This window comes from Nymphaea colorata, chromosome 7 (assembly GCF_008831285.2).
Source record: "Nymphaea colorata isolate Beijing-Zhang1983 chromosome 7, ASM883128v2, whole genome shotgun sequence".
Classification (NCBI taxonomy): domain Eukaryota; kingdom Viridiplantae; phylum Streptophyta; class Magnoliopsida; order Nymphaeales; family Nymphaeaceae; genus Nymphaea; species Nymphaea colorata.
In genome coordinates, this window is record NC_045144.1 from 20,907,421 (window position 1) to 20,931,773 (window position 24,353).

Here is a 24,353-nt window from a genome sequence, read left to right on the forward strand (position 1 = left end):
GAAATTCATGGGAGCAAGGCATTCTAACCAGGCAGTCTCCTCTACCAACTTCAGCCTGGCAAACCACGCACGTATTCTGGCCATTTTCCTCCGCCTTCTTCCTCACCAAGGCATCTAGGGACGCCTTCGACGCTGGGGCCGGCACCGCCTCGTAAGCAAACAGAGCATCGCCGGCTGCCAACTCCTCCAAATAGTCGGCAAGATCCATCTCCTCCTGAGCGTCGGTCATATCTTCGGTCGGATCCTCCAAATCGCCGTCAACATCTTCCCGGAATTCCACTGAGTGATAAGTGACGGTGGTAGTCAACGATACCGTCTGAACCTCGCCGGGACTCAACGCCGCCCGGCCATCTCCCGGCTGCAGGATCAAGTCGCACATCTCAATTGCAACATGGTCAGCCCAACCGAGAAGCCACCCGCACTCGTGATCGGAGAAGTGTCGCCGGACGTGCTCCGTGATCTCCTCTGGTGTCCGCAAGCTGCTGCGGTTCACGATGACGGAGCTCGTGAACAAGCGGAGACTATGAACCGCCGGAGTCTCCGTTGAACCTCCTTCTTCACCACCACCTTCAGCTCCTCCGGCTTCTGTACAGAACCTTGTCTGGAAATGCAGATGCACCATTGCTGAAGCCGTCTCGTGATGTGCAGTTCTTGGTTCCGGCGTCGCCACCGTGAAACTTCGAGTTAACGAGCTAACTGTCGTTCTCAACATCTCTCTCTCTCTCGCTCCCCCTCTCTGATCTTCTGCAGATTGGAAGTACTGGAGCTGCGTTGCTTAAGCAATTGATCTATGAAGAGATATGTAAAGCAACAACAACGAAGATCTGGAAATTCATGCCGCTTGATTAATCTCCATTCTCGATTAATTCAATATTGTTTAATAGACATATGTGTAGAAGCTGGAACAGGAAACCCATGCCGCTTGATTTATCTCCATTCTTGATTAATTCAATATTTTTTCATAGATATATGTGTAGAAGCTGGAAATATATAGATATATATCTAAATCCAGATGGCAACAACCGTTTACTTAGATAGGATTCGGATGCAGCTTAGACTTGTAGGTGAATAGATATGTATCTCTCTAAATCGTAAGCAGATCTAAATCTGAGATTGGTGTCCTTAGTTATCAGATTGAAATTGCCTCAGCCGTCCTAACTGTCCATTTTTTTTAAACTTATCTACTGGCCGCACCATTTTTAATTTTGAAGTTTCCTCATTTGTTTTCACAAATTTTATATGTGGAATTGGAACACATGAATGTATGCTGGAACATATATATTTTAAAAATATATGTTCAAGTCGATTCTAGCTTGCAGGGGTCGCGTTCATGTGTTTACCGGCAAAAAGCTCACGATTGTTGGTTTGACAGAGACAAACTAAACGGTCATCCCGTGGATCTTAATTACCGAGTGTTCTGATAAACCAGTTCTGCCATTGATACCTTTCTCATGGTTAATCTTGAATTTAACTTAATGTTAATTGAAGTGACCACTTCCGGATTTTTGTTTTATGGTAATTAAAAATATGATTTCATGGTAATGTATTTTCTTTTATAACAACAACAATAAGAATAACAACTTTTAGACGTACAACAAGTGAGATCTGAGCAATTTCAAGCTTAAATGAAAGTGAACACCACAAAAAGAGTGATAAAATTTGTCAAAAATTATTGACAGGCCCATGAAAACTAAAAATACAGAGAAAACACGAGCCAAGTCGGGCTTAAATGTTATAACTTGAAACTCGACCCGTTTATAACTCTAGTTTTATATCAAGCTCAAGCTGGACTTGTTTATAAGTGTGGCAGTTGGAGTATTTTGAAAATTATTTTAAAAGAAACGTCCTTTTCAGTCTTTAACTTTTTTTTTCTCTTTTCCACTTTTTTTTTCTATTAAAAAGAAAATTGTGCACCAGCCCACACATATAATAAGCTGGTTCGAGCAAATGGTAGTAGAGGAAGCGGCCCATATAATCAGTTGATTTGAGCAAACGGTAGTAGAGGAAGCAGCTTTGTGCCTTGTGCTTTGGGTGAAAGGAGGAGGTTCTACTGCATGCCCAAGTGAAGGCCAAAGCCTCTCCCTTTCCCTATGCTTTATACAGCTAAAAAATCACGATCGAGAGATCTGAACCATGTTTCCCTACCAATTTGTTTGAGCACTCACCATAATTTAACATTGTAGAAACAACTCTGCACTCTTAAGAATTCAAGGAATGGAGGGGGCTAAACAGGAATAGTTCCAGTATTACTTAGAAATTTTAAATTTATTACTAGTGCACCTTAGCTAGAAATTTCTGGCTCTGCTAGGGTGTATTTGTTGTGGATGATATATAGAAAAAGAAGCATATTTTATAGTAATAATTTTTAGTACAAATATTTAGCACTTGAGATTCGTAGAACATGTGATTCGTAGAACTTGAGATCACCCTCAACAAGCTCAGTAGGATACTAGGATTTGTCCTCCAAGAATCAAACTTAATGAAAAAAATATCTATATGCAGGAAAGGCACTAAAAATTAACGTTTTAGGCAATAATACATGTATAAGTAAAAAAGCTCAAACCTCGACGTAGGGATTAACAAAGATGACACTTTAGATTCTAATCTTATTATTGACATTGGATGTTTGCAAATATTTAGCACTACCAATTGTACATTCCAAATTTCGATTATTCATATCTATATTTTCCAAACTTATGCTTTTGCTTCATTTGAGAGAATAGAGTTGGCGGGAAGACCTCATATCTGTCGTTGTTTGAAAACTTGGATGTCACAATCTTATAAAATGGAAAGTGTAGTGTTAGGACTAGAGTAGCAAACGGTTCAAGTTTGGAAGCTGTACGTATAAATAAAAAAATCCATGCATTTAAGTATTCAATAATAAGGATGGAAACTTTAGGTTTCATTATTAATAATGGTTCCAAATACTGATGGTCCCACCTTTTGTTTAGCAGAACTAGCTATACACCAGAAGCAGTTACTCATACTTTACATGAAGATGGTTAAACATAGCTACAATATCAAAAGAGGTGTCAATATGGAGCATAACAAACATGTGACTAAACCTATTAAGCGAGAAATGAGAGTTGGAACACGAAATGCTATATTCTTCAATTAGAATACACTTGCTACGGACACAAGTTAGCCATTTATGATTCCAAAACTTTATCAAGCCTTCTTCAATCCTCCATTTAACGTTATTGGCAATTCCTTTCCAGCTATTGGAGAGGCCTTTAAGGAACCATAATGAAGAGGAGTTCTTGAATATCTCATGAGACCAGAAAGTGTCATTTCAGAGGTAATTCTTAAGAACAAATTTGGCCTGGGCTTAACTTGAAGCAAACCTGCAAAGCAAGAAAAGCAATTTGACTTTGACTAATTTCACAAACATAATTAATGTCTGCCCTACCTTCCTTAATCAAATGACTGATCACATTCCAAGAAATGAGATGTCTGAATCCAGTCTGAGAAGAGGAGTCCCAAAGGAAGGAAGATATAGGAGATTACCCAATATTGAATAATGTAAATTATTACATGATTTATAAGGCACAACCTGCCAAAAAACAAGACGAACCTTCACTTCCAACTGGCATGCTGCTTGTTAACTTTGAGAATTATGCACTCACACCATTCCTCTCTCAACCGGTCATGGAACAGTAAGACTCGAAGGTAACAAATGGAAAAAGTCCAGACCAACCAATCTTGCATAGAGCTAATCCAAAGGACCATCAAATCCTCCACATGAAATTGACATACTGACTGGAGTTAATCCTAAGCCCCACGCAATTGGACAACTTCTCCAACATAGATTCCACCATTTTCAAGGGATTGACCTTTGCCCAAAAAAATAGCAGCACATCACACATGAAGAAGACTATCACTGAACACTTATCCTCACAGGGGAAGGGTGTGCGTAGAAAACTCTTATCTCTAGCATATTCATAGACAAGCCTAAAGAAGGCCTCTATGACAATAATAAAAAGGAAAATGGTCACCCAGCCTCATACCTCGTTTAAGGTTAAAAAACCTACCTGGGCTACCATTCGCCAAAACTGCTGCCAAAGCAATAGAGACATAGGTGAATACTCTAAGGAGCTGTTGGAAGTACCCTTGGTAATATGCTAGGATGGCATGTTGATCCCCAATCATGGAGCCTTCCACCTCCAGCTCAGTGATGGAACTTCTTTTTCTCCTACTTCTGGAAATAAGTGGTATTACGATCACCTTCCGACATCCATCTCACCCTAGCCGATGTCACCAACTGCTCCCTTCCTCATCGAGGCACTTCCTTATTGATCCCTCATAATCCTCTCTTCATTTGCATTCACCTACCCTCCTAGATCATGAATCATTTGTGACATATTTAATTAGAACTTTATGGCTTTGATCATAAGTTCAACTGGTTCAAGCTGACCCTTCCTTCAATGAGCTAGAGGCACGTGGGTCGCTTTAAGCTTTCCCAAAAACTTGAGCATGGGGCATCCAAAAATGTTCACCCCCATTTCTGAGCGATCACAAGCTGGCATTCCTTCCTCCGCTGCAAACATAAGTATTTGAGGCCTAAGAATGTCTCTTTACATATATATATATATATATCCCAAGCTCTAACATGGAGGAGAGGTATTTCTAACACATAGCTTGTGGATGAATAAAATATATGAAGACAAGAAAACCTTTTCAGGAAGGTAATTAGGTTTGGATGAGTCGGAGCCACCACGGAAGCTCTCCCTCATTTTCCCTCATTACACTATCACCGTTTGCAGGTCAGATGAGTAGCACCCACAAGAATCAAACTAACAATGAGACTTTCACCACGAGCTATGGTATAGCCCTTGGAGCAACATGGTAATTAAGTTATTATTAAAGCTGCAAATATGAGAAAATTACAAAATTAAAAATGGTGCCACCATTTTAATGTGAGCTCTCTCTCTCTCTCTCTCTATATATATATATATATATATATATATATATATATGTATATATATATATATATATATATATATATATATATATGTATATATATATATATAGTTGTTTGATAAGCTTCATATTGGCATAAACATAAAGTAATTAGAGATATGTATTTCTCTTGGGCAATGCCCAATATCACAACTATTTAAGGAAGCTATATATCCCAACCTCAGATCCGCTTGATTTAGAAAGAGAGAGAGATAAATTCACGGTCTAAGCAGGATCCAAATTCTATCCACTTTGGAAAGTCTTAGCTTCTGGATTTAGATAGTTGAATACAAAGATGCTTATTTTCATATTGATATTATTAATTCATAGTAATTTCTTTGTTTACATATTGGTGCTCATTAAAAATTTAAAATTGTACGACTAAAGCCTCTTAACAAAACTATTGTTTGGATAACTTCAATGGATTTGAATTAGAACTTGAGGATGGATTTACATATGGCTTCCTTTACAGCAGCAATGATTTATTGGCTTGAACAAGTCTACAATCAGATGGGCAGATGATGAGCAAAACAAGGTTCGAAAATTAAATCAGTTCGGATTTTCTATCTAACCAAGTGTACGTATTCTTCACGTAAATATAATCAAACAAAGCAATCTAGGTATTCAAGTGTATTCTTGCAGTGATCTCGATCGTTCGTATATAAGTGATTCGTCTCACTGAAAAGGAAGCCGGTAGTTATATGCATTGGTATGTGCACTTGTAAACGAGCTCATATGCATGACAAGTACCCTTAAGAGTGAGCCATCGGCTTATAGGAGTTTGTCAATGAGACACATGTCATGCACAAGAGACTATGCACAGTATACGTGATAAATATGAACCCGGTATACATAGCCACCTTTATATTGAATTTACTTGGACGAATAAATTAAATTAAGAAGCATGATAAATCATCAAGGTGAAGTGCCCGATTTAATAGGTACTATTTTTACTCAAAATTACCATTACCGGAATGTTAAATTAAGGCATATATATATATATATATATATATATATATATATATATATATATACTTCAAATAAATTAAATTAATTAACGTTAACCGTAGAGGGATATCGATCGTCTTAATATTCACTCAATCGACTGGTTAGAAACTTACAATACAAGTTTTAAAACGTCCTGATGGTTAAGATATACATACCGTTAGATATGGCACTATGATCAGATACTTATCGGAGGCAACCGTCATAAACTACCGATCTGCTAAGGAGCCTGTATTTAGACTCAGATCTGAATTGGTGTCGGTGGATTCAAATTCTATTCAGTTCTTGTACCAATCACAAAATGGGTTCATCAAGAATGGAGATAAACTCGAACAATATGCCTCTAGACTTCTGCTCTGTGCCGCTTGCTATATATATGTATCTGTTCGTTCATTAATGGGTAAATAAGCACCGCTTCTTTTCTAACCTCATCTTGTTTACCGCTTCTTTTTCTAACCTCATCTTGAAGAAGAAGAAGAAGAAGAAGAAGAAGGAGAAGGATGGCAGAAATGAGGAAAGTGGAGCTGACGCTGGTGGTGGAGCTGTATGACGAGCAGAGACGTGCAGAGCATGACGGAATAAGGATGTTTGTGCTCTTAGGGGCAGAGACTCATCGTACCACCATGTGCTATTGCTGCTTTGACACGGTAGATTCCATTTGGGATCACATCGGACGGCGACTGTGCGCCGGCAGGCCGGCTGCAACTGCCGCACACATGCAGAGCCATGCGTCGGAACTGTGCGGCAGCATCCAAGAAGCGGTTCGCATCCGTGCACGGCATATTCCAGACGGTGAGCCCATCCAGCTCACCTTCATTCTGCAGCTCTCCCAGGTTTTGCCCGGCCAGGACGCCGGTGACGGTCTGGAAGCGTCCGAGCCCACAAGGACGGTTCCAGCATCGAAGTCGTCGGTGCATTCGTTGAAGAGAAAGAGAGCGGCCATGGATGGTAATGGCGATGATCCGCTAGCAAAGAAGGTCTGCGTCATCTGCCAGGACGAGTTCGGCAAGGAAGGGAGCTTGGCCGCCATGCCCTGCGACCACGAGTTCCATGAGAAATGCATCGTTGGTTGGCTCGAACGAGCCCACTCCTGTCCGCTCTGTAGGTTCCGGTTGCGACCGATTGATGTACTCACCAATGTATTTAGGTTATACCCATGTTCATTGGGCTCATGACCTACGTTTTTTTCTGATACGAATCATTGATTCATCTGATGTATGAACATTTTAAACCTTATTCTATGTGTAAGATGCAGGTTTTTCAAGTAATACAATTTTTGCCTGGAAATCTATTATAAATACTTGTTTGTTCATGGTGGATCTTGGATATTAATTATATATAGAAGCTCAAAAATTAAAGAAAGACTCAGCTCTGGCCGGGATCCATGGATTTGAATCTGAAGATTCATTTACATTTGCTGCAAACACAGCAGTGGAAATTTAAACTCCCTCTCACCTGCAAATGGTTTCAACACGTCCATTTGATGCACAGATAATAAGATCTAACAAGGATTCAAAATGAGTCAGTTTAGATTTTTCCAATCCTTCTAACAAATCGAAATGAATCCGCCTTTTATATGTTCAAGTGGATTCTAGCTTGCAGGGGTTGCGTTCATGTGTTTACCGGCAAAAAGGTCACGATTGTTGGCTTCACACAGACAAACTAAACGGTCATCCCGTGGATCTTAATTACCGAGTGTTTTGAAAAACCAGTTCTGCCATTGATAACTTTCTCATGGTTAATCTTGAATTTAACTTAATGTAAATCGAAGTGATCACTACTAGATTTTTGTTTTATGGTAATTAAAAATATGATTTCATGGTGATATATATATTTTTTGTATACCTTTGATCTTGTGGATGGCATAAAAACGAAGCCATTACTGATACAGATCCTTGCCGCAGTATGTGTGGTACGCAGAGCGTTTGAGATTATAGCAAAAACAGTTCTGTGAGGAAGTTGAAGATATCTAAGTAAACATTAAGTCAATATGATTAAAAAAACTATAACTTATGAACAGTATTACAAAATAATAACTGATAAGCAACATACATGAGTACTAGATTCATTTATTTTTAACAAAAAGACTTAGTTCATTTCTTAATGATGTTGTTTAATAGTTAAAATTGATGCTAAATTAAACAGTCTAGATTTAGACAATTCCTAGCCGACTCAACGCATTAAGCTGACGATTTGGATCGGCTTGGCCCCGGCTCAGCCTGATCTGTAGCCATACGAGAACATAAGAAGAAGAAGAACATGATGATGAGATGGAGAACCCAATTGCACGCATTCAGTCAATGTCATTAGCTAAAATTTATGTGGGTCAAGCTCAATTCAATAAAATGTATTCCATGTAAATTCTTCAAATGTCATTTTCCGTTTAATTAGTAGTGAGCGTACTAAGATGATATATATCCTACAGTTAGAACATACATTCATGTGTTCCAATTCCATATATAAAATTTGTGAAAACAAATGAGAAAACTTCAAAATTAAAAATGGTGCGGCCAGTAGATAAGTTTTAAAAAAAATTGGACAATTAGGACGGCTGAGGCAAATTCAATCTGATAACTAAGGACACCAATCTCAGATTTAGATCTGCTTACGATTTAGAGAGATACATATATATTCACCTACAAGTCTAAGCTGCATCCGAATCCTATCCACGTAAACGGTTGTTGCCATCTGGATTTAGATATATATCTCTATATATTTCCAGCTTCTACACATATATCTATTAAAAAATATTGAATTAATCAAGAATGGAGATAAAGCAAGCGGCATGAGTTTCCAGTTCCAGATTCTACACATATATCTATTAAAAAATATTGAATTAACCGAGAATGGAGATAAATCAAGCGGCATGAGTTTCCAGATCTTCGTGCTTGTTGCTTTACATATCTCTTCATAGATCAATTGCTTAAGCACCGCAGCTCGAGTACTTCCAATCTGCAGAAGATCGGAGAGGGAGAGCGAGCGAGAGAGAGAAATGTTGAGGACGACAGTTAGCTCGTTAACTCGCAGTTCTACGGTGGCGGCGCCGGAACCAAGAACTGGACATCACGCGACGGCTTCAGGAATGGTGCATCTGCATTTCCAGACAACGATCTGTTCAGAAACCGGAGGAGCTGAAGGTGGTGGTGAAGAAGGAGGTTCAACGGAGACTCCGGCGGTTCATGTTCTCCGCTCGTTCACGAGCTCCGTCATCGTGACCCGCAGCAGCTTGCGGACACGAGAGGAGGTCATGGAGCACGTCCGGCGACACTTCTCCGATCACGAGTGCGGGTTGCTTCTCGGTTGGGCCGACCATGTTGCAGGAGAGATGTGCGACTTGATCCTGCAGCCGGGAAATGGCCGGGCTGCGTTGAGTCCCGGCGAGGTTTGTTGAGAAGTATGCAATGAGAAAAAACAGAGATTGCAAGTGAAGGAAAAACTGTAAGACAGTAATTACGTGGTTCGGCTTGAAGCCTACATCCACGAGAGAAAGGGAACTCTTCTTCATTGTGTTTTTTTTCACACCTTTACAGCAGGGGTACACCCCATTATATAGGTTTCACTTATAAGATTGAGATAGGAACAGATTTTTAGGGATTAACAAGAATCTTCAGTTGCTGCCGTTAGAGATGCTCCTTGATCACGACAATCTTGGTGTGGATGATTTGATGAGGAACACACACCAGATCAGCGTCCAATCTTCTCCCAAAAGTGGTAGATCTTCTAATATCTCTTTACGAGATTTTCGTCCCATCTCTTTGTAACTAACAGTCTCCCCCTCAAGTTGGCGTGCAGATATCGATCTGCCCCAACTTGTGTATAATGAATGTATGACGATCTCTTCCAAGAGATTTTGTAAGAATGTCAGCAAGTTGAAGTTCACTTCTGACGTGTGGTGTTATAATGGTTCCATCCTGTATTTTTTCTCTGATGAAATGGCAATCGACTTCGATGTGCTTAGTACGTTCGTGAAAAACTGGATTTGCTCCAATATAGATAGCAGCCATGTTGTCACACATTAACCTCATGGGCTCCTCTACTTCAATCTTCATATCTTTCAATAATGCTTTTATCCATACTAATTCACACGTACATGACGCCATAGCTCTGTATTCTGCCTCTGCACTTGATCGGGCCACAACCGATTGTTTTTTACTTTTCCAAGTCACCAAGTTTCCTCCGACAAAAGTACAGTATCCTGTTGTAGATTTTCGATTGTTTGGATCCCCCGCCCAATCAGCATCACAGTAACCAATGACATCCATTTTCTGATCTCGTTTCATCACGATCCCTTGTCCAGGAGTTCTTTTTAAGTATCTCAAGATTCTGTGAGCAGCTTCAACGTGTCTTGACTTTGGGTTGTGCATAAATTGACTTACCAGGCTGACAGCATAAGTGATGTCTGGTCGAGTGACGGTCAGGTATATGAGCTTCCCAACCAATTTCTGAAAACTTTGAACATTTTCAATTCCTTCTCCTTCATCTTTCTTCAATTTGCAATTTATCTCAAGAGGTGTGTCTGCAGCCTTTGCTCCCAGGCATCCAGTTTCCTTTAAGAGGTCTAGAGTATATTTTCTTTGGCATATAAAGATTCCATTTTCTGAGTGCGCCACCTCTATACCCAAGAAGTACCGTAGGGTTCCAAGGTCTTTTATTTCAAATTGCTGATTGAGATAAGTTTTGACGTGTACCATGAACTCTTTATCATCACCTGTCAATATGATGTCATCTACATAAACAAGTAGAATAGTTATTTTTGAGGATCGAATAGCAACAAACATTGTATAATCAGCGCTGCTACGCTTAAATCCAATCTTAGTTAGTGCTTCACTTAGGCGTGAAAACCACGCTCGAGGGGACTGCTTAAGGCCGTAAAGAGCCTTTTTTAGTTTGCACACATACCCTTTCTTATGTTGTATGCCTTGAGGAACTTCCATGTAAACTTCTTCATTGAGTTCTCCATGAAGAAAAGCATTCTTGACATCAAGTTGTGCTAGTTTCCACCGTTTGATTGAAGCAACTGAAAGAAGAGTTCTTACTGTATTCATCTTAGCGACTGGAGCAAAGGTTTCATTGAAGTCTACTCCCTCAGTTTGAGTGAAACCTTTTGCAACGAGGCGAGCTTTGTACCGTTCGATAGTTCCATCACTGTGATATTTGATCTTGTATATCCACTTACATCCGACGACTTTCTTCCCTTCAGGCAGTGGCACTATCTCCCAGGTTTGATTTTTGTTCAACGCGGACAACTCTTCTTGCATAGCTCTCTGCCAGCTTATGTTTATATTAGCTTCCTCATAGTTTTTTGGCTCATGATGAGAGTAGGTATTGAGAACATAGGACTTGTATGGCTTTGATAAGGTATTGAAATTGATGTAGTTTTCTATGGAGTGGTTGTGTTGAGTCGATAAATAGGTATAAAAGTCATTCAGTTTTGATGGTGGTCTAGAGGGACGGGTTGATCTTCTAAGGGTTGGTTCAATGCTTTGATTTTGGTCAGACAACAGTGGCTGCAAATCTTGGTTTAGGTTACTCTCTTGGTTTTGGTTTTCTAAGATGGTAGGTTCACTAGGTTGCTGGTTTTGGTTTTTGGTATGAGTTTGAAAAACATCAACAAGAGGAAGAGAGAGAGGAGCTAGAGCAAGAGGAGCAGTAACAGAGCTAGTGCCTTGATCTTGAGTCTCCCCCTGACTTGGTGCCTCATAATAGGATTCATTCTCAAAGAATTTCACATCCCGAGTTACAAAAAACTTTCTTGATTTTGGGTCAAAGCATTTGTAGCCACTTTTCTTGCTTGAGTACCCAAGGAAGATGCATTTCAAAGCTCGCTTTTCAAGTTTGTTTCGAAATCTCTCTTGTATATGCACAAAACATTTACACCCAAAAATTCTTAAATGTCTAATAGAGATTGTTTTGTGCATTAGAACTTCAAGAGGAACTTGATTTTCAATACTAGAACTGGGAATTCTATTAGCAAGATAGCAGGCAGTACCAACTGCTTCTGCCCAAAAAACTTGAGGTACGTTCATATGCATCATAAGGGCACGGGCAATATTAAGAAGCTGTCTGTTCTTTCTTTCTGACACCCCATTTTGTTGGGGAGTCCCTGAACATGTAAGTTGAGGTTGTATCCCTTTTTTGTTCAGGAATTCCTCAAACTGTTGGTTCACATATTCCCCCCCATTATCAGATCGAAGCTTCTTAATTTTTGCACCATACTGAGTGTATACCAAATTGTAATAATCTTGAAAAACCTTAACAACTTCACTTTTATTTCTAAGAAAAAATATCCATGACATGCGAGATTTATCTTCGATAAAAGACACATAATACCTGTATCCCGTATTGGATTCCACAGGAGCTGGTCCCCACACGTCTGAATGTACCAAATCAAAAAAAATCCGTAGATCGATCAGTGGATGTTTGAAACGGCAGCCTAGTTGACTTCGAATATTCGCAAGCATCACAAGAGTGTTCATTAATGGTGACATTAGGAACACGTATTTTCAAGCTTCTGTCTGAAATATGCCCAAGTCTTGCATGCCACATCTGGTATTCTTGCCTCTTCTTTTCATTATTGGTGTGTACTAAGAAGCTTGACTCTGGAGTCTCCACCATATAAAGCCCATTTTGTTCCCGTCCTCTACCAATCTCCCTCTTCGTTTCCAGATCCTGAAATATCACATTCTTGGGAGAGAAAACAGCCATACAATTGTAAATCTTTGTCAACTTGCTAACTGACATCAAACTAGTGGAGAGATGTGGTACATAAAGAACTGAAGATGATTTATTTTCAAAAAAGGAAAATTTTCCAGTTCCATCAACTGCAATATGTGATCCGTCAGCTGAGAAGACGGATTTTTTGTTCATATGATCAATAGTGGTCAGCCTTGTCAGATCATTTGTCATATGATCGGTGGCACCAGTATCAACAACCCATATAGATTTACTAGAATGTGTGAGGAGGGCAAGGTTGTTACCTTCAATAGAGTTGCTGACCGGTTGAGAAGAGACGAGGTTCGTTTTTGAGAATTTTTGGAAAAATTTCTCTAAGTCCTCTTTTGTAACAAAATGAGCAAGATCAACTTGAGGAGTGGTTGTTGCCTTGTCTCTTGCAGGTTTGCCGACGAGTTCCCAGCATCTTTCTCGAAGATGACCCGTTTTTTTGCAATAAGAACATTTTAGTTTGCTGCGGTTTCGTTGAAAATTTCTGCCACCACTTTGATTTTTTGAATCGCCTTTCCATGTCTCGCCTTTCCATGTCTTGGATTCAGATCGAGCTAGACATGCCATCTTCTCTGGATTTTCTTCATATATGTCTGTGGGATTCATAACTTTTCTTCTGGTGTCTTCTCTTTGTATTGCTTGGCAAACTTGATTATAGCTTGGCAAGGGAGAAGATGGCAGCGAGGAAGGGTGAGATGGGCTAAATCGACATCTCTTACGATGATCTTTTAGGCGTTGCAGAGCAGACTTGATTGGATCGCCCCATTGCTGAAAAAAACTTAGAATTCCTTTTGCAGCGGCTCCTCACGAATCATCTCCAAGCTCTGATACCATGTTGAGAAGTATGCAATGAGAAAAAACAGAGATTGCAAGTGAAGGAAAAACTGTAAGACAGTAATTACGTGGTTCGGCTTGAAGCCTACATCCACGAGAGAAAGGGAACTCTTCTTCATTGTGTTTTTTTCACACCTTTACAGCAGGGGTACACCCCATTATATAGGTTTCACTTATAAGATTGAGATAGGAACAGATTTTTAGGGATTAACAAGAATCTTCAGTTGCTGCCGTTAGAGATGCTCCTTGATCACGACAATCTTGGTGTGGATGATTTGATGAGGAACACACACCAGATCAGCGTCCAATCTTCTCCCAAAAGTGGTAGATCTTCTAATATCTCTTTACGAGATTTTCGTCCCATCTCTTTGTAACTAACAAGGTTCAGATGGTATCGTTGACCACCACCGTTACTTATCACTCAGAGGAACTCCGGGAAGATGTTGACGGCGATTTGGAGGATCCGACCGAAGATATGACCGAAGCTCAGGAGGAGATGGATCTTGCAGACGATTTGGAGGAGTTGGCCGACGGCGATGCTCTGTTTGCTTACGAGGCGGTGGCGGCCCCAGCGTCGAAGGCGTCCGTAGATGCCTTGGAGAGGAAGAAGGCGGAGGAGAATTGCCAGAATACGTGCGTGGTTTGCCAGGATGAAGTTGGTAGAGGAGACTGCCTGGTTAGGATGCCTTGCTCCCATGAATTTCATGAAGGCTGCATCCTGGCATGGCTTCGAGGCGCCCATTCTTGCCCAGTCTGTCGCCATGAGTTGCCGACTGAAGATTATTGACAGATTTCATGCATTTTTACTACTTCTTTTCTTCTTCTTTCATGTTTGTTGATTAAAGATGTAAATCGACATTTTATCAGATATATAATATTTCATATGTTGATGAACAATTTCTCATCCTTGGTCTATATTGACAATGCAAATATACACCAACATTTTATTTTAGTTCAAATTTGCCTGAACTCCATCTATATATTTTTCTCTTAATCTTTTAGTATTTGGGCACACGATCCTCTCTCTCTCTCTCTCTCTCTCTAGTGTTCGCATCATCCACATTGTGTTGGTGACTTCATTCTCTCTAGTGTTCGCACCTTGTATCTTTGTTCTCGCTGGGAAATTGGAGAACTAAAGCATTCATATATAGCCAGGAAAACGAATAACAGAGCCAATTTTATATTGATCCCAATGGATCTTGCAGAATATGCTGAGATGAATCGGTTCCAATATGATCGATGCTTCTATCATGGTTCTTTCGTTGAAGTTTCTTGGAATAAGACTCGAGGATTTTTCTTTTTCGGTACAGATCAAATGATTTTCCAAAACAAATTAAAGTGTAGATAATTTTCAGTAAAATGATTCCATATAAATTCTTCATATGTCCAATCTCTCCAACAAGTTATGCATAGCTTGAATTTCGCAGAATTGTAATTTAAGAAACAGCAAATTTCTCTTCCATATTTAAAATTTAAAATTCACAAAAAAAAGATACTGAAAATAGCCAACTCTCTGAACAATTTTTAGGACGATTTTAGAAAAGATGAAATGATTTATTTTTCTTTCATCCTTCTTCCTTTCTCTTCTCCTTTTTCTTTCTTCTCCCAACCTGACTTTTTTGTTTTTCCCTTTTTAGGCTTCTCACGTTCGTTTATTCTTCATTCCCTCCTTTCCTCCTTTCTTTTTCTTTATTCTTATTTTCTTGTTATGTACTCATTTCATCATAAGTATATTCGTTCTTATAAATGTGAGCACTGTCTTTTGTATATTTTCTTATAAATTATGTTGTATATGTCATAAGACGAATGCCCCTTAAAGTTTGAAATTTAGCCAAAAAATTCTGGATCCGCTATTGACTACATGGTAGTTTGTTGCTCATACTCGGGCTTGCTAGGCTGAAAAGGCCACCTTCAATTAATGCTTGCTACAAGTGATGTCTTGTTGTGTGTTGTGCAAGATGGGAGGATTATACAATCTAGTTAATGTGATGCTTAATTGTGGGTGTCTACGTAATTGTATTGTTTTAAAAGATACCACACCATTTAAAAAAACATGTAAACTTGTGGGGTAGAAATGGAAATTTTTAATAAAAGACACGGGTTTGGACTTTGGACACATTTTTCTATTTTCTTCTCCACCCCTCTTCTTCACAGAAGCCCATGTCTTGATAGAAACTTGAACTCGGCTTGAGCTCTACTCATATTTGTTTTCATTAACTCGATCGATTCCAGTTCTTAAAACTCGAATTCCGCTCGAACAGAAGATTGGTTTGAGCCAAGCCAAGCATTTTATTAAAAAAAATTATTTTTTAAAGAAGAAGGTGGCATATAGACTTGAAGATTGGACCTCTCATATATTAGTCACGTGTGTACCCATTTGAGCAATCTACTTTTTTTCATTATTTTATGAGATATATTTTATATTTTTTTTCTCGAGCTTAACTGAGTTTAACCGAACCGAGCCCACTTAACTTGGGATCGACCTGTTTAGGTTATCGAGTTCATTTCATATTTCAAACTCGACTCATTTAATAAACAAGTTGAGTTCAAGTCAAGTTTATCCAACAAGTTCGAGTCGAGCTTGACCTTATTGAACAGCCCTACTTGAGGCAGAGGGTGTAGAGAGTTTGCAAAGATAGGAGGCACGGTCCAGGCAGAGGGTGCGGAGGGTTTCAGCGGAGAAACCATCTGCTTGTCTCCACCTAGTGGAGAGTTTCAAAGGTGAAGGAAGGCGGCAGATGGTTCATGGAGGGAGGGCAGCAGACGAGAGGTGAGGTTGGGTGATGTTGATGCGAGAAGAAGAAGCCAAGGGTTTTTATTTTTTTTGTAAATTTTTTTACCCATCAGGTTGAGATGAAATTTTCAAAAAGAAATTTTCGAAAACCAAACGAATGGTAAGTTTTTCTCATCCCACGTTTGATGGGCAAGAAAATTTTTTTAAAGTTTAAATTTTATTTCTAGTGCTACGGGATATTTTCTGCCTATCAAACGGCCCTTAAGTGGCAAGCCGTTTCTGCTCCCACCAGGTTGGATAGGGAACATTAACGAAGAATGAGACTTCAATTAAAAAAAATAACTATGGTGCTAATATTGTACCAGAGTTTTCACTTGCATTTCCATGGATGTTGGCTAAAAAAGTTAACTATGGTGTTAGGGGTAATATAGTGCCAGAGTATACCCTCATTTCTGGCACTAAAAAAAAAGCACTATGTTAGATCTATTGTGATACTTATCATGGGCGGAGTCAGGATTTTTTTCAGGGGTGGGCCAAACGATTCGTAGGTCGAGCTAAAAGGAGCGACGGGTCGAACCAAACTAAAGAATTTTGATTTTTTCAGTATAAAAAAAAATCCTGCGCTCACTCGGGCCATTGCCCAGGTGACCCCCCCTTCCTCCATATGCAATGAGTGTACATCGAGAGTGAACCATACTATCAACATGTGCATTTACTTGCATGCTCAAGCATTTGCACATGTATGTGAGATAACAAATATAAAATAACAAATAAGTATGAAAAAAATATTTATGATATGAGAAATCTGAACAGTAAGACTAAGAACATATATCCTTTTACTAGAACACATTTATTTGTTCCAATTTCACATATAAATTTTGAGAACAGAATTGAGAAAATTGCCAAATAAAAATGGTGCGCCCCTTCTAACAAGAGCACTCTCTCTCTAAACAAAGGTCTTATCTTACAACATATCTACCCAAAGTAGACTAGTCAGTTGATAAGTTTTATAACGTGCGGATAGTTAACATATCAAGATGGCATAAACATAACGTAATTAGAGATATAATATTTGTCTAAAACAACTCCCAATCTGACAACTAAGAAGCCTATCTCAGACTCAATTACGCATGCGATTTAGAGAGATATATATTCAACTACCGGTCTAAACTGCATCAACATTTAATCCACTCAGTAGGAGAGCATTGGTTTGGAGATTTTAAATATACTTCCAGCTTTATATCAATAAAAAAATGAATATCTTATCAAGATAAATCAGAAGGGTAGGCGCTCCCGCTTTGATGCTTGTTGCTATCTATATCTCTTAGTCTATTATTTAAGCACCATCGGAACTTCTGGAGTTCCAATCTGCAGAAGACCAGAGAAAGAGGGAGAGATGTTGAGGTCGACGATTCGCACATCGAATCGCAGTTTCGCAATGGGATAGCTGGAACCAAGATCTGAGGAGCATGAAACGGCTTCAGGGATGGTGCATTTGAAATTCCAAACGATGATCCTTTTCCAAACCAGAGGAGCTGAAGGTGGTCGTCAAGAGGGACGTTCAACGGAGACGCCGGCGCATCTTCGTTTCTCAACTTGTTCAGAAGCTCCATCGTCATGGACCGGAGCAGCTTACAGACCCGAGAGGACGTGGCGCAGCACGTCCTGCAACACTTCTCCCTTGTCCGGTGCGAGCGGTTGGTTGGGTGGGTCGTGTAAGATCATTTGGTGGGTCGGCATATGTCTATAAGGAAGTTCAGATATTATGACTGTCTTAAAGTAAATATCCGCTTAAGTGATTGTGTTTTTAGATATTATGTCATTTTAGATAGTATGGGGTAATTTTAAAATGTATAGATACCTGTACGCAATTACGGACTCTTTGATGGGTTGAATTTATAATTGCCCTTAATACAAAAACCTGTAAAACTTTTTTTTGAATCATGTTAGCCAGAAAAAGTTTTCCAGGCAATCAAACATGATCCCCAGATTCCCCATGGTACCGGATCTTTTTTTTTTGTTCTAAAAACAGAACCACGCCCAACTCATGGCATAGTTGAGTTTCGACTCACAGATTTAAAAAATTAATTTTAAATTAAGTTTTTAAATATTTTTTCACCTTTCCATTTTTGTCCTTGTGCAAGACGTTTTTACCTTCTTCATCTCTGCCTTATATTAGCAAATCTAGCTAGTTATGTGTTCAAGCTTCAAGCACAGTGGATGTGTTCAGGTATCAAATTTACAAGCATGCACCCAATTGCAGTGCCTCGTTACAGGGGCAAGATCGACAATTTGTTACTGCAACCATTCCCATAATTGCCAATGGCTTTGGTCCTTGAGAGGGTTGGTGCAATGGCTAGAGCAAGTGTTGGTAGGCAGCCAATTCTTGCTTTGAATATCCAAGACGTCAACTCTTTGTGCTGCAAAAAAAAAAGGGGTCATTGATGCACAAGTTAAAGCATAGGAAGAGGTGGCACCTCGAGACACTGAAAGTAAGCCTCACACCTTAGGGGGACAGGAGAATAGATGGGTGCTTTGGCTTCCCCCTAGGAAGTTGAATGAAATACTTCTCTTGCTAGGGATGTCAATATATCCAATTTGAATTGGAAAAGATCGGATATGGAAAAAAATTAATATCAGAAGACCAGATCGGATTCAGACTTAATACATGTTGTCTGACCACAATTTCTTCTTCTATAACTCTGCTTTCATCAAGCTTACCATGATTAATTCAGTGTAAGAACATGAACAAATGGCATAATAAGAACAATCAAAGACCACCGCTTAATCATCACTACAACTCTGCTTTCATCATGTAATGTTCATGTTAATTGCCTGCCTTTGCTGGTGTATATTATCCTTGAAATTGAATGGAATGCAGATATGGGTGACTCCTTACAACAGAAACGAGGAGTGGGCAGAAGGGTTGCTCGCATACCAGAGCGAAGGAGATGATACTCTTGCTGTATGGTCCCAAAGGTATCACTACTAGACACAACCCTGAACCTTTTCCTGAGGTACACCTCCTCTGGGGATGCATGTAGGATCACATATATTTGATATGGTAAAGAAATCTGAACCCATTTACTAATCTGTATAAGGTTCAAAATGCAGTTTGATAACTGAATCTGAATCTGTTATATGACTGGGATTGGATAGGCTTCTACCCAGTTACATGCAAATGCCAAACCCTATACTAGACAGATGTGAATTTGGTTTTTATCTGAATTCAACTATGAATTGGACTCGAATTACGAAGAATTTGCTTATGACATCCGACCCAAATCCGGACCGTTTAAGTACATCCCTACCTCCAAGAACTCAGTTTTTACACTAGTGGCATTAGTTTTCACAAGGAATGGTACCGCTGAGATTTGAGAAACCATTGCCACAGGACAGCCAAAACCCATCCCATTACATCAACCTTCTGCTACAAAGTTTTATAAGTGAAGATTGACATGAACCAACCTTTTCTTTTTTCGTGTTTGATTTGCAGGGATCTCTTTTTTCGTGTTTGATTTGCAGGGATCGATCTATAGAGGACAAGGATATTGTGCTGTGGTACACACTAGGCTTCCACCACATCCCATGCCAAGAGGACTTCCCTATCATGCCAACAGTTTCTGCAAGATTTGATCTGAAGCCTGTCAACTTCTTTGAAAGCAATCCCATACTCCGAACTTTACCAAATTACGAAAATGATCTGCCGACTTGTGCACCTTCTGCATCCTAGCAACACCAGCTCCTGCTGAAGCCGTCTTCTGCGTATGCACAATGGACATGGGGTGCATGCATTTGTATGTAGTTGTACGTGTACATATGGGTGAACACATGCCTAGTGTCCACTGGTATGAGCTGAGAAAGCATGGGCATCAATGTGATAGAGACGTGGTGAAATAAAATATAAGAGTTTCTAAGTTGAACGACAGAAGGAACATGAATCATTTTCCTGCTCGAACATGCCTGTTTATGTTAAAACATAGAACCTTCGGCTTTAAGTTTAAAACATAAAGATCAGCTCCAAGTCCAGACTATGTTCCCAAAATCTAGAGTCAGAACAAATTGGTTAACCCCTACAAGCATAAAATTCCATCGACGTATACAATTAAACTGTAAGAACGCATACATACATACAGGTTACAACTTTCTTTTTATCCCGGCCCTGTGGCCAAGTTCAAGTACAGTACATACAGGTTAGACATTAACTGAAACTCGACCTCAGAGTAAATATCTAAAAAGTTGAAGGAACAGCCATCTTCATGTACAAAAGATCAAATAAATTCAAAGAAGACTCCAGAGGAGGCGGGCCGATCACATGTTTCCAGGTGCAAGTGGAAACTACCAAAAACTAGGAGACACTTAACTATTCACAGTATGAGCAACCGAAAACATCCCTCAACAGAAGAACATTTTGGTGCAACTTTCGCATTGCAGTAATTTGCAAATGCCAAGGTACGGTAACACCATCATGGCTGCTTGAAGTATCAGAGGAATCATATTCTCCCCTTATGAACTGAGACATCTGAGCTGCTGCCAAATGTGCATAGATTATAGGTGCAACTACATGAAACATGCACCATATCAGTAAAAATGTGAAGGCTAAAAGTGATCAAGTTTTACGTCATAAAACAACAAACAATAAGAAAAGGGAAAAAGAAAAACAGCTAAAATCACTGCTCACCAATAGACATGGCAGTTGTGCTTCGTTGGTACCTGCAAAGAGCCAACGAACAAGATGTGATGAGTTATGCAAACAACCATGTCAAATATCTCATAACTGTCATGACCACCCAGAGTTAAATCTTACACATAGGAGAGGGAGTGAACAAGCATTTGCAGATCATCAGCAGAAAACCCAATCTCGTCCATCAACAAAATGCAAACTGGCTGAAAGGCTTCACAAGTTCAGCCAGAAAAGAAACTGAAATTCGATCTGGGAATGTTGAAACCTTCATCGACTGGAAATTGACATAGAGAAGTTCATTTATGAAGTCAGGAGACACATTGGCATCTGACTGTGCTGACATTGCTTTTTGGAAAAGCCAAGATGGGCTCAAATTTGGCTGCAAGAAACAGTTCAGACTGGAAATGAAAACTGAAGCACCAAAGAAAGGAATATCTCCAAACCAAAGTAGGATGTTACAAATCATATATGGATTCAACAGTGATAAACTGGCCTCATCCAAGAAATCACCTGTCACCTAGTCACGAATAAAGTCTCGGAGTTTAAAACGGCAAAGTTTTTCTCGAGTATAATACGCTGGGATTGAAAAATACGATAAAAAAACGATTTTTTTTAGAGAAATCAAAAAGATCTAAAAAATTCTTAAAAATTAGAAAAACGTAAAATAAATGAGAAACTAATAAGATAACAAGAATCAGAATCAGAGTCGAAGTAATGCATAAATCAGAATCAAACTAATGCATAAGTAACATCAAGTTTATATCCCTCATGGCTTTCCAACACAATTTAAAGCATTCTTAAATAAAAAAGAAAAAGAACATATCCATAATTAATCTTCATCTCATGAAGTAGAGTCATCTTCTTCATTTGTTCTACTTGGTCCGCATTCTTCATCATCTTCTTCTTCTAAATCTGAAGACAACCCAACCTCTAAATTTTCAGCTTCTGGAAATGGATTCACATGGTCAATATAGATTCGATCTGCATTTATGTTTGCTATTTCTGCAGCCATGCTTTGCAAATGCATGTTCATTCTAATGAATACCAAATCAGTTAATCTAGATGGTAAAAGATTGCTTCTCTTCTTTGTATTAACAGCTTCAAATGCACTCCAATTTCTTTCGCAAGCTGATGCACTGCATGGCTGGCTTAAAATTTTGATTGCTACTCTTTGAAGAATAGGAACAGAACATCCACATATCAACCACCAAACACCTAACATAATTTAAAGAAACAAACAAACAAAATTGAGAATCATACAATCGCAAATTTGTAATTAAAACATTTAACCAATCATCAACAATTCAGAAAAAGTGAGACACTTACGTGGATGAGAAGTGTCAATAATATTCATGGATAGCTCACCACGAAATAATGATGGATGTCTGGTTTGATATTTGGCCAATTCAAGAGACATATTTGCACAATCCTCAGGAACAAGAAGTTTTTCTATTGCTAACTCCAAACCTTTCCGAACTTCATCATTCATCCTTACTTTATTATTCCAGAACAAATGAGGATTTAGATAAGCTGCTGCGGCATATATGGGACTGTTCAAATTACGGTTCCATCTCTTGTCAATTATACTCCAATATGGCATATATTATTCTCTCATGTTGTTGCATGCACTCTTGATAGCTTCTTTAGCTCTATCAAGTGCTTCATACAAATAGCCCATAGTGGCTCCTTCCCCATCTACCATCTTAAGTACTCTCACTAATGGTTCAACAAACCTTATTATTTCTTTTCCCTTTCTCCAAAAATCTTCATTTTGAATGAGCCTTGTAAGTTCTTTTGCATCATTTTTTTCAGTGTTTTCAACATGTCTCCAATCATTGGAGGCAACCATAAACTTCAGGCCCTCTTCTTGTTTTAAGATGGAATCCAAACAAATAAATTGAGAGGCAAATCTAGTCACACCGGGCCTCCTCAACTCCTTTCCCTTTGTATAAGTTCTCATTATATCTAAAGCATGTTGCTTATTATATAAGAACTTGACAGCCTGCCTTGCTTTGCACATGATATTTTTCACATCTTCTAAACTATCAATGTCTTCAAGCATTAAGTCAATGCAATGGGCAGCACAAGATGTGGTAAAAATGTTTGGATATTTTCCTTCAAGAATACGTTTTGCTTTTCTATAATTGCTTCCATTATCGGTAACAATCTGTACAACATTGTTTGCCCCAATTTCTTCTATAGTTGGAGATAAAAAATCAACTATAAATTCTGCACTTTTAGGGCCTTTTTCAACTTGACTTGCCTTCCAAAATACGGTGCCAGTTGGAGAGCTCACCAATAAGTTTATATAGAACTTGCTTCTAATCGTGTCTTTCCAAATATCAGACATAATTGTGCATCCAGATTTTGTCCATGTTTTCTTCATTTCATCAACATATACTAGAGCATCTTTTCTTGCTTCATCTAGTAGTTTCGTTCTCGTTGTTTCAGAGCTCGGGAGAATGTACCTTGGTCCAAAATTTGTAGCAGCAGCAACAAAATTTTTGAAATCCACTGATTGAAGCAAGTTGAAAGGCAAGTTATTCATTACAATACCTTTCAGTAGAAGCTTATCCACAAAATCTTTTTCTACTTTTTTCATCATGCCTGGAATTGTTTGTTGTTGGCCTTGTCCTGTTCCTCCCTCAGACAAAGTTCCACAAAAAAAATTGCTGCCTGAAGATGGTGAACCTACACTTGAATGTGATTCACTTCCACTTTGCATTCTCCCCTTCTTCATGGGTCTGTCAGAAATAACTCCACAAGCTATGATTGCCCTTTGCTTGACATTTTCAGGCACATTAGAACATGGAGCAGCATCATTGCCCTGAAGTCCAGCCAAATGATACTTAAATCGTGTAATTCCTCCGGCATATTGCTCAGAACAAAATTCACAAATCAACTTCCCATCATCGCTTTGAGTTGCATGTGACCAAAACATGTCCTTCCCTCTAGGCATTTTATGCAGCTGTCAAGTATCAAACAACTGAGGTCCTGAAGCCATAAAATCTGACCGTCATTTCAGCGACATACAATTGCCTAAGCACATACGCGAATCGACTGAAAACAAAACTATTCCACAAAGCAAGAAACGTACAAACTACAAAGTTTAACAGCGATAGACAATTGCTTAAACACATATGCAAATAGACTGAAACAAGAGGTATATAGTATAAACTATAAACTATAAAGTAGACGACCAACAGATGTATGCAAATTGAGTGAAAACAAAAACTTGAAACTAATCGATTGAAAAAAAAAATAAATAAATAGAAACTAACGGACGTAAACAAAAAGTCAAAATGTCCAACGCACATATGAAAATGGACTAAAAATCAAACGGAAAGCCTACCTGAGCACGAGAGCCGTTCCCAAATCTGAAAACCCTAAACTCTTTAAAAACTCGTCCGCCCC

General features: G+C 39.1%; 3 protein-coding genes across 9 annotated transcripts in view; 2 read left to right on the top strand and 1 right to left on the bottom strand.

Annotated features, from left to right (window-relative positions):
* Positions 1 to 13,909: 13,909 nt before the first annotated feature.
* Positions 13,910 to 14,308, top strand: LOC116257202 (E3 ubiquitin-protein ligase RING1-like). The gene has a single exon (XM_031633813.1). It carries the CDS (start codon positions 13,910 to 13,912, stop codon positions 14,306 to 14,308), a length of 399 nt encoding a protein of 132 aa, XP_031489673.1.
* Positions 14,309 to 19,045: 4,737 nt separating this feature from the next.
* LOC116258029 (amine oxidase [copper-containing] gamma 1-like) lies at positions 19,046 to 20,073 on the top strand. The gene is made up of 2 exons (XM_031635088.2): positions 19,046 to 19,234; positions 19,781 to 20,073. The coding sequence occupies exons 1-2, from the start codon at positions 19,074 to 19,076 to the stop codon at positions 19,986 to 19,988; spliced, it is 369 nt and encodes a 122-aa protein (XP_031490948.2). The 5' UTR covers positions 19,046 to 19,073; the 3' UTR covers positions 19,989 to 20,073.
* A 264-nt stretch (positions 20,074 to 20,337) lies between these two features.
* LOC116257203 (uncharacterized) overlaps positions 20,338 to 24,353 on the bottom strand; it is a 64,210-nt gene continuing 60,194 nt past the window's right edge. For 2 of the 7 annotated variants that reach the window (XM_050078663.1, XM_050078662.1), the window contains exons 9-11: positions 21,063 to 21,318; positions 20,937 to 20,968; positions 20,338 to 20,815 (exon numbers count right to left, since the gene is read on the bottom strand). In XM_050078663.1, the coding sequence (XP_049934620.1) occupies positions 21,124 to 21,318 (195 nt within the window). In that variant the 3' untranslated portion in view covers positions 20,338 to 20,815; positions 20,937 to 20,968; positions 21,063 to 21,123. Of the gene's footprint in view, positions 20,816 to 20,936; positions 20,969 to 21,062; positions 22,155 to 22,265; positions 23,934 to 24,353 lie in introns of those variants that run through there. The other 5 variants (XM_050078665.1, XM_050078664.1, XM_050078668.1 and 2 more) reach the window with 4 other exon arrangements.

What these genes read in the sequence shown, in the direction of transcription:
- LOC116257202 (XM_031633813.1), top strand. Translation starts at nt 13,910, where the DNA reads ATGGTATCGTTGACCACCACCGTTACTTATCACTCAGAGGAACTCCGG.
- LOC116258029 (XM_031635088.2), top strand. Translation starts at nt 19,074, where the DNA reads ATGTTCATGTTAATTGCCTGCCTTTGCTGGTGTATATTATCCTTGAAA. An exon ending in CTTGCTGTATGGTCCCAAAG is followed by an intron (nt 19,235 to 19,780) that starts GTATCACTACTA and finishes TTTGATTTGCAG; the next exon opens with GGATCGATCTATAGAGGACA.